This window comes from Myxine glutinosa, chromosome 1 (assembly GCF_964187855.1).
Source record: "Myxine glutinosa chromosome 1, kmMyxGlut1.1, whole genome shotgun sequence".
NCBI lineage: Eukaryota > Metazoa > Chordata > Myxini > Myxiniformes > Myxinidae > Myxine > Myxine glutinosa.
In genome coordinates, this window is record NC_136261.1 from 125108221 (window position 1) to 125119289 (window position 11069).

Consider the following 11069-nt stretch of genomic DNA (forward strand, 5'->3'; position numbering starts at 1 on the left):
CTCGGAAGGATGACAGGCTGAGTCAACCCCCCTGGCATTAATTCGGCGATCGACCGAGATTTGAATGTAAGCTGAATTGTAATTATAATGTAATGTAATGATAATGTAATGTAATGTAATGATAATATGATAATAATGATAATAACAATGATAATGTAATAATGATAATGTAATGTAATGATAATGTAATAATAATGTAATGATAAGTAAGCTGAATATGTAATGTAAGCATTTGAATGTAAGCTGTAAACCCAGCTGTAAGCCCAGAATGTAAGCCCAGCTGTAAACACAGGCAGGATGATTCACCAATGTGTGTGCTGTCCCTCGGATGGACATTAAACTGGTGTCCTGTCTGCTGGCATTAGTTTCTGCACATTAAAGACCCAGTGGCTTTGACTGGCCACTCTCCAATAAAGCCTCGATTTGTGAAGTGCTGCAGAGACTGTTGTTCTTCCGGCAGGAACTCTGTAGTTCTGTCAGAGTGGTCATTGGGTTGTTGGTCACCTCCCTGACCAAGGTCCTTCTTGCCCAGTTGATCAGTTTGGTCGGACAGCCAGCCCGAGGAAGAGTCTGGGTAGTTCCATATTCTTTCCATCTCCTAAAGTTGGAGCTTACTGGATTCTTGGGAACTTTCAACACTCTAGAAATTGTTTTATACCCTTCCCCAGATCTACAGTCACGTGAAAAAGTAAGTACACGTGAAAAAGTAAGTGTAAAGTTTTGACTTTTTCAACATATTTCAACATACAGCGATTTGATCTTCATTTCAACAATATTGATAGATAAAGGTGATATAACATAACAAATATTGATATAACATAACAATGAGACATTTATATTTTGTAGTCCATCGTATAATTTAAATAAACATAAATGCAAATTTCGCATGTGGAAAAAGTAAGTACACCCTTGGCTCTAATAGGTGGTATTGCCCCCTTTGGCAGAAACAACCTCAATTAGGTGTTTCTTATAACTGTCTACCAGTCTCTCACATCGACTGGGACTGGGAGAAATTTTTGACCACTCCTCCATGCAGAATTCTTTCAGCTGTGCGATGTTTGAGGGGTTTCTTGCATGCACAGCTCGTTTCAAATCCCCCCACAACATCTCGATGGGATTTAGATCCGGGCTTTGACTTGACCATTCCAGAACCCTCCATTTCTTTATTTTCAGCCATTCCTTGGTGGATTTACTGGTACTAGGGAGGGCATTGCCCGTACTATATCTATATCTAAAATTATATCCCCCCCCCCCTCTATTTACATGAAATGGTTTGGTCCAAAGCGAACGGCTTCCGGAGTTTGGTAAAGAAATCGCCATCGCGTGCACAAACGCGCAGGAAAGCGAATGAATCGCAAAATCGTTTTTATTAGTTTTAAAACATAGTTTAACGCCAACATAGTTTGCAAACGTGAAATAAATGAATACGCTCTCAAATGTGCCATCCGAGGCAGAGTGTGTCCGCCACGTTCGGCACACGCGCTAGTTCGCTGCTCTCTGATTGGTTGAATCGTTTTTTGGACATAGCTCGGTAAGTAATTGTCCGATTAATATGAAACCTTGAAAAGGCACATCCTCGGGTCCCCAGCAATATACCTGGCAAGTTAAAAGTATATCGGACCCGTGGTTGTCGAGAAACAGCGGTCACAGACAAACAGACGTACAAACGTACAGAGATTACTGGAATTATAGATAGATGTTGAGGGTCATTGTCATGTTGCAAGGTCCATCTTCGGTTGAGCTTCATCTTTCCGACAGATGGCCTCACATTATCCTCAAGCACCCTCTGGTACAATGAAGAATTCATAGTGGATTCTATGATGGTGAGCTGCCCAGGCCCTGATGCAGCAAAGCTGCCCCAAACCATAATATTTCCACCACCATGCTTTACAGTTGGTATCAGGTTCTTGTGGTCAAATGCTGTCTTTGGTTTTCGCCAAACTTGTCTTCTGGTACTTTGGCCAAATAGCTCTACCTTTGACTCATCTGTCCAGAGCACATTGTTCCAGAAGTGTTGGTCTTTGCCTTGGTGTTCATTGGCAAACTTTAGTCTTGCCCTGATGTTCTTTCTGGACAGCAATGGTTTCCTCCTGGCACACCTCCCATGTAGATCAAATTTGTGAACTCTTTCTAATGGTAGACTCGTGCACTTTGACATCAACAGTGGCAAGAGATACCTGTAGGTCCCGTGATGACATTCTGGGGTTTCTTTCAGCATTTTGCGGTCTGCTTTCGGGCTGAACTTGCTGGAGAGGCCTGGCCTGAACAAGTTGGCAGTTGTTTGGAATCTTCTCCACTTGTAGATGATCTTCCGGACAGTCGAATGATTGATTTCAAATTGTTTGGAGATCTTTTTAAATCCCTTCCCAGACTCTTAGGCATCTATAACCTTCTTTCTGAAGGCCTCAGGGAGCTCTTTTGATCTAGGCATGGTGACGCCGCACACTTCAACAACAAAGAGCAAACCAAACTAAATGTCTTAGGTTTAAATAAGACAGGTTCCTCCAAGATCCTCTCTAACGATGTTCTAATCATTTGCACCTGAGCTGGTGCACCTGATTCTAATTTTAGGTATTTGAAGTAGTGATAAATGTAGGGGTGTACTTACTTTTTCCACATGGGAAATTTGCATTTATGTTTATTTAAATTATACAATGGACTACAAAATATAAATGCTTCATGATATTTGTTATATTATATCACCTTTATCTATCAATATTGTTGAAATGAAGATCAAATAGCTGTATGCTGAAATATGTTGAAAAAGTCAAAACGTTACATGGGGTGTACTTACTTTTTCACGTGACTGTATATATATATATCTCATCACAATTCCATCTCGGAGTTCTACGGACAGTTGTTTGGAGTTCATGGTGGAGTTTCTGCTCTGACATGCACTGTCAACTGTGGGACCTTGTATAGAAAGGTGTGTTTCTTTCTAAATCATGTCGAATGAATTGAATTGGCCACAGGTGGTCTCCAATCAAGTTGTAGAAACATCTCAAAGATGATCAAAGGAAATGGGATGCACCTGAGCTCAATTTGGAATGTCGTAGCAAGGGGGTTGCATACTTATTGACTCAAGACATTTCAGCTTTTAATTTTTAATTATTTTGTAAAAAAATATTCTAAAAACAAAATTCCACTTTGACATTATGGGGTATTATGGGTGGATCAGTGGCATAAAATATGAGTTTAATCCATTTTAAATTCAGGCTGTAACAACAAAATGTGAAAAAAGTCAAGGGGTGTGAATACTTTCTCTGAAGGCACTGTATATGTTGTTGTATAAAGGTTACATTTTCAGGTTAATTTTCAAACAAAGTAGATGTGAAGGTAGAATCAATTCATCGCAATGATAGTCATATACAGAGATGAGTAAATTGAGAGATTAAGTTCATGGGATGGTGATTGAAAGAAAAGTGAGGTGACATTTCTTTATTTCAAGATTTCAAACGAAGTTTACTTGAAATAATTAAAAATTGTGTGAAATAAATGCGGGTAAATAATGGAAAGAATAAATGTCATTGATCATGATTCAACCAAATGCTAGCTCACCCCCAAAATCTCTGTGCATACATATAACAAATGGCCCTTGCATCTGGTCTTTGCAAATCATCTAAAAACGCCCTGCACCACCTCGTTTAGAGATTACATGCAGAGAATACCCGTCGCTTCACTCACGGATTTAATCAAAAGACAGCATGTTGCACTTCTCAAACATATTACATATGTATCTGTGATTCTTGATGAGAATGAAAAATGTAGTGAAATATAAGAAACAATGCTATTTTACAACACGTCGTCGTTTTTGTTGTAGCTGTGGTGGTGTATCTTTGTGTGCTTTTTCCGTGTACTTTTATGTATTTTTCTTTTTGTGCTTTTTCCGTGTACTTTTATGTATTTTTCTATTGCTTTGAGAAGTATTACTATACACTAGTAGAAAGCCTGTCAAAATGAACAGTTTATTCGATGGTGCAGCCTTGTGAGCATGTCAAAGTCCGAAGCCTCGGCCTAGTGTCAGGTGTGCTTATATATTCTTTATTTATTAGACATCATACAGATGTAAAGGAACACTCATTTTACTCTGTGTGCGTTGCTCATCACATACAGCGAATTTCACCTCCCTGCACCTTGTATTTGTTTTTTTGTTTTGTTTTTTAAACATTTCTTTACACCGCCTTGAGGCTCAGTTTGCAAGCCACCGTCTACAATTCCAATAGAAGAGGCATAATTACTCTTATGGAAAATGTTTTTCGAGTTTGTTTTATCCTCAAAAAACAGACCATGGTGAACACGTATTCGTGTTGAAAGATTGGCTTTTAAAACCTACCCTTGTGAAGGGGGACAGACATTTGTACAAACACACAAACTGGCATTGTCTACTATATAAGAGAGCCGTTGGTCTGTCGCCATTTCTCTCAGAGATGGCTGACCGGATCTTCATCAAACTTTGCAGAGGTTCATCAGTGAGTGCCTGGGAGTGTTTTAGGCAAAAAAAATAAAATAATAAATTGGAAATAAAAAAGTTCGTTTTTTCGAATTTAAAAAAAATCGCTCTATAGTGCCTGAACCTTTTGATTGCCTAAACCTAAAACTTAAATAAATACAAAATAATTACCAGACATTTGAACGCAAATAATCAAACAATACCAGAAGCTGTCAAAGTTGGTTGTAAGGCTTCTTCTTCTTCCTGAACAACATCATACTTAACTCAGAAACGTGATGAATGGCACATTCACCAGTATATATTCAATGAAAAGGTAAAATGATGATTTGACATTTATGATGGATTCTGATTTGGATGTAATTGCTTTTCCCTTATATTTGCCCTCATTTCAAATATGTTAACGTTTCTTTTTCGATTGAGCAACGCCGAGTACTCCAGCTATAAATGCTTTTATACTTTACTCGGTGTACAAATACAACTTTGTCTGGGGGGTAACATAGGCTATGTGGCCGCAGCCTCGGCCTCATGCGGGGTGTGGGGGACTGGGAGAGGAGCGTAAATTCTCTATGTAAATGTTTACCGTGTAGCGCCCACCTGGTGATGGTGGAAGACGGTATTACAATTTCCTTTTTTTACCTGGGCAACACTGAGGTCAAAGCACTCTTTGCACGGGTAAATTTTTCCTCCTTCCATTCCCTCCCTCGCCCAAAACGGAGGGGGCTGTCAAAGCCACCCCCTTCCCCCAAAATATGTAAATGTAGTATATCATTGCCGTCCCTCTCCCCTAACCCTCTCTTCCCCCCTGGAAACGCCAGGTACTCCTTCTAGTGTTTTATATGGTCGATGATTTTGTGTGCTCCTCCCATGTCCATCACACTTTATTCTAAAGGGTTCCTGGTGTCGTTGACTAATAAAAATGGTACCATTGGAACCACTACATTAAGCTCCAGGTCCTGCTAAAAGGCATATCTGTCATTAAATAAATATTACATTTTACAACTTTGAAATTTTTATTCCAAATAAATCGATTATTACTTTTCCAACGGTACCATTTTTATTATTCTGCATCAACAATAATTATTTGGAATAAAGCATGACACGCGCACACACACACACACACACACACACACAGACGGTTATTTTCGTAATAGAAGATGTGATTGAAAAACATACATGCATACCAACCTTGATCCATCCAGCCTTATTACAAGGCTTAAATAACAGCCCGTTTATACAACACAGCATATAGAGAGGGTCTCTTGGGATTGAGTCACAACTTTACATACTTGACCATTCAAGTTTCCCTTTCTGCCCACCCAAAGGGTGAGGGGTCATCTTGATCAGTGTCATGGTTAAAGGGAATAAGTGGTATGGCCCATTTTTTCCAGACATCATGGCCCATTTTATAAGTTCATCTCTTCAACAATCGAGATGAAATGACCTAAACAAGAAATCATTCTTTAATTTGTTGACTTGCCAAGAAGCATAATTTTTTGGTCATGAAATGGTGAAACTGCTCGTGCGTCGGATGTATGTTTAGGAAATGTAAGGCAATACCATCTCCTGTGTTGCCACGTTCTACCTAAAAACCGATATGGGCTAAAATAATTCCACTTCAACTCACGCAAACTTCATGAGAGGAGGAAGATCTCGCACAATGATTACCTTGATAGTCAACGCAAAAAAAAAAAAAAGCGAGCTTTCCTGGACACTTCATCCATATAAACGCTTCACTGCTGCTTGCTATGAGGAGTCGTGAACATTGTGGGTAGATCGGTCTCAACACTTATGGTGTTCTTTAACAGACCGGGAGCTAAAGATGTCAGAGAAAGTACATTTTTGTGGAAGGTCATGTGGAGCCTCGTTTTCAATGGGAGCCATGTTTGACTTCTCTTCGAATGAGCGTATAAAGGTCAGTGTGAATGACAGTCAGGCTTGAACAACAATAACAAAGAAAAACATTTGTTTACCTTATAACGACTTGGCGAAAAGTGGTGGAGGAAGAAATGTGGACAAGGGGGTTAATAAGGGGAGATGTAGAAAATAGGGCAAAATGGAGAAGATTGTCATGGGGACCGCAAGGCTAACCCCCGCTCTTGCAGGGAAAATGGCCTTAAAATGCCTCTTGTTGTTGTATAAATACTGCAATTTTTTTGGTTTGAGTGTTTGTCCTTGTAAGAGGAGTTGTTCGTAGGAAAGCCATCGATAATTTGTTTTCTGGACGGTTCTATTAGTTTGGGCATTGTAAACAGGACTGTAAACCTCTTCGCATATTGTCAAACTTCTCCAGATGCTGTTTCTGTTCTCCACCATTGCATTCTGGCCACAAACCTGTATTGGCGACCTCGACCCTTTCGAGAGCCCCTGCCGCAACCCGGGCATTTTATGCGTTTGGACTGTGAGCGTTGGAGCTTCGTGCTCCGATCCTGCTGTGTTCCCACGTCCCTCTCGACGAGTGGAAGTGATGGTAGAAATGTCTCAGGCGCAGCCGCACCACTTCCATGCCAGCAGCCAACACCCTGGAAAAAAACACCATCAGAAGCGAGCGTGACCACTTGTTTTTTTTTCTTATCGTGACTTCGCCTTCAAAAATAACAAGGGCATTAATGGAGGAGCAGTCACTTTGCCTGGAGTGCAAGCTCACTTTCCCTCCAACTGAGCTGCCAAATTGATCATCATTCCATATGTCCCCATGTACAGGTACAACACCTGCAATGAATTTAAATTATTGCTTTGGAAAAGTGATTGTTCAAAGGCCATCTGAGCTGGGTATCTCTCAATGGCTGTCTGGTTCAGTTTGCCACAATACTGACCAGTCTGAGTTTGATTTCCCCATAGGCACTAAAATCCAGCTGTAAACTGGAGTTCTGTGTACTTTTATATATATTGTATTATATAACTAATTTATATGTTTATGAACTCTTTTGTTTCGTTTTTCTTTTTCAGAAGGTATGAAAATTTAACCTTGGGTGGAACTTTTATCCCTATTGTTCTTGAGGCCACAAGTACCAACCATCAGGCTGAGAGAAGCGATTCCTATTTTGAGTTTGAGGCCTCTTCATATGTCATATCATATACGAGAACAAATCAGTAACCTTTGGCTTTCCCTCGCCTGCATTACCAGTCTAAAATTCACAAACCACCCAGGTGTTCGCAAGGGTGCATCAAACGCCCCGTTTTTGAAAAATATTATCATATTGATCGAGTCATACTTTTTTGTTACACTCGACCGATATAGCGTTTCTGTAAAACATTTCAGATTTTCCATTTTGTTTAGACCCCTCACCAGGATTGGGTAAAAATCGGGTACCCCCGCTAATGGGCACCATCTGCCATACACCATCTGCTCCACCTCAGCTCACACCTGCTCACATGCCAGACAGTCCGGACTCTCTCAAGGTGAGAAAGCCGACGGCAACGAGACAGGCCAGTGCTGTGTTTGGTCTGGGCAGCGCCATCAATAAGGAGGGTGGACACATATCAGGAATACATCTCCTCACTTGCCATCCATCCTGCACTTTCTCATGCATCACACAGAGAAGGCTGTCCTGGTGCTCCCCCAAATGGGCATCTGCGCAGCTCGTCCTGGTCCAGGTCAATGACTTACAAGAAGGCAAACATACCCACTGTCTCTCACCACGAGGCTTGCATCTTGCTCATTCAGCTTCTGGACGCCAACTGCAAGAGAGACCCAGACCGCGCGTAGATCAAGCCCAGCCACGCTTGCCGAGCTGCAGGCTATGGAACGACGACTGGATACAACCTTCCTGTTGTGGCCGGCCAACAGTCGATGAAGTCAATGAATACTGAATGCATAGCATCTTTCAACACCTACAACAAGGTCCTGTCACAGAAGGTGCACCATCGTCAGGTTTGTGAGCAGGCCGAGGAATAACGGCGCAAGCGGAAGGTGCAGAAAATTGGTGCTGCTAGTTCCATCATTTTGTTGGCAGACGACAGTGAGGCGGCAGCCAGCAGCAACGATGAAAGTGAAAGACGACCACTACGACATCAATTTGGAGCCATCATTGCTGCAAGCACACCGGGACCCCGGCGTTCATCTCCCACGATATCCTATGCCGTCCGAGGTTGGTTTCTCTGGCCACTTGCCTCAAGCTGACACCGACACAACAGGCCTGCTTCACGAAGGCCATAACTAATAAAGCCGGGGGGGGGGGGGGGGGGGATCCTGCCAATGTATCAACTTGGCATGTTTCCAAGAGTGAATAATGCAATTTTTGAAAGAAAATTTTTTATTTGGTTCGTTGGTTACTTGATTACCTAATTAAAAAAAAAAAAAAAAATTCCCAATTTGATCCCACAATTTTTAGAGGACATTTTTGGAATCAGTGACCCTGCATTACTATTAGAAAGTGTTCTTACTTTAAAAAGTCGAAAATCTCACATTTTGCCAAAACAACCCATTAGCGGGGGTACCCGATTTTTACCCGATACTGGTGGGGTCTCAGAAAAATCTAAAATCCAAAATATTTTACAGATTGCTATGTAGGGCTGGTGTAACAAAAAAATATGACTTGATAAATATGAGAATATTGTCCCGTATCTACCCTGTAGTGAACACTGCAGGGCGACAGATGACCAGACGCGCTTTAACTCCGAGGCGTTTACTCAACTATGGCGGTCGTGACACTTGCGGGGGGTAGTGGAGGGTGACTAGGCTTACCTGAATGGGTGGATGCGAAGAGGGTTTTCCGAACCACAAACAAATAAACGTACAGGACAAGGATTTGAAAATGTAACAAGTAATAGGTTTAATAAAAATAAATGCCAGGATAACAGAAATGAATGCACAGTAAACTAAAATTCATAACCGAGGGACCCTCTGTATGGACTCATATACAGACACAGGGAGAAATAAATGAAAGTAAAAATGTGGTGTGTAGTGTTAGCTGATACTCAGCTCTGGTGTCTTCCAGCCGTCCTCGAACCCTGGCGGTCGTCGAACGGGTCCCCGAGAACGGGAAATGCACAATGGCCCGAACTTGCGCCGCAGCCAGCCACCCGCGTGAGGCAGCCAAAAACTCTCCTCCGCCGTTACACGCTCCACAAAGCTCCGCAGTTTCTCACCAAGCCAGAAAGATATAAAAGCAGAAAGATATGAAAGCCAGTGCAGGAGAGAGAGAGAGAGAGAGAGAGAGAGAGAGAGAGAGAGAGAGAGAGAGAGAGAGAGAGAGAGAGAGAGAGAGAGAGAGAGAGACAAAGAGAAAGAAAAAGAAAGAGAAAGAATAACGAATAACTTTGACTGCCGTCATGAAAGCCAGTGCAGAAGAGAGAGAATATAACTGTGACTGCTCATCATGAAAGCCAGTGTAGAAGAGAGAGAGTATAACTGTGACTGCTCATCATGAAAGCCAGCTCAGAAGAGAGAGAATATAACTGTGACTGCTCATCATGAAAGCCAGTGTAGAAGAGAGAGTATAACTGTGACTGCTCATCATGAAAGCCAGCTCAGAAGAGAGAGAATATAACTGTGACTGCTCATCATGAAAGCCAGTGTAGAAGAGAGAGAGTATAACTGTGACTGCTCATCATGAAAGCCAGCTCAGAAGAGAGAGAATATAACTGTGACTGCTCATCATGAAAGCCAGTGTAGAATAGAGAGAGAGTATAACTGTGACTGCTCGTCATGAAAGCCAGCGCAGAAGAGAGAGAAAATGGCGATGCTCTGCCTTTTTGTTTCCTGTGCTCGATTGTTCGACGATGACGTCACACACGCTCCAATCAGGGCTGGCCATCGCATCGCTCCAACCAATCGCCCTTCGGGGTGTGGCCTCACGGCCTTTCTTCATGCCCATCGAGAAGATTCGAGCTGGGTGGTGTCAGTAATGTCCAGATCCGGTCAGCGATTATGTGGTTTGCAATTATGTGCCGATTGCATGGCTGGTCGTATGTGCTTTATAAGAACAAAGGGGAAAGTACAGAGGAAACTACACACAGGGAATCTACCCTTATACCCTAACTAATTAGCATAGCTCCACCCTTCGCATGGACAAATATACACTTATGCGACATCCGGGCCTGACTTAATTACAGGAAGGTTTCTTCTTCTTCGCGACAGTCGGAGCACACTAATCCTACCTTGACTACAATACTACTTGACTACAAATACAATTCTACCTTGACTAAGGTATTTCATTACCTACCCCCCACAAACGTAACAATATGTTTCAAAAACGGGGCATTTGATGCAACCTAGCATTCACATGTCACGTCCAAACGGCTATGAAAAGCAAACCAACAACCTTACGTTGGTTGTGGTAAATCAAGATGAAATCCAAGGTGAGAAGGGACAACAATTTGACAGCTTTAAGATGAAGAAAATGGTTGGGAGTGGGTGGTGTTAAAGTAGAATGTTTGGTTGAAAAGGGAGCTCCATAATTGTCATTTTTTCATACGTAATATGTCGATGGCCCATTTGGTACGATTAAGTGGTGTACAGGGCATTGACAGCAGAGGGTGTGCATACTTACCTGTAGAGGAGTTCCCGGTCCTTTCCACCCCAATGCACCTTCGCCTCCTGTGTGTTCAAACCACCAACCCGCTCAAAGTCAGACTTGTACATAGCGAACAGACCAAAGCCATTCACTTCCCAGTATCC

At 42.0% G+C, this 11069-nt stretch overlaps 2 protein-coding genes across 2 annotated transcripts in view; one reads left to right on the forward strand and one right to left on the reverse strand.

Moving 5' to 3' along the window:
• The window catches only part of LOC137428074 (protein mono-ADP-ribosyltransferase PARP12), a 1016466-nt gene that overhangs the window by 523529 nt on the left and 481868 nt on the right, over window positions 1–11069 (forward strand). The window lies entirely within an intron of this gene.
• LOC137427941 (beta-1,4-N-acetylgalactosaminyltransferase 3) overlaps window positions 1–11069 on the reverse strand; it is a 236156-nt gene that overhangs the window by 4609 nt on the left and 220478 nt on the right. Inside the window, exons 17-18 of the mRNA XM_078770980.1 lie at window positions 10942–11068; window positions 6782–6969 (exon numbers count right to left, since the gene is read on the reverse strand). Coding sequence (XP_078627106.1) covers window positions 6834–6969; window positions 10942–11068 — 263 coding nt within the window. The 3' untranslated portion in view covers window positions 6782–6833. The remainder of the gene's footprint in view (window positions 1–6781; window positions 6970–10941; window position 11069) is intronic.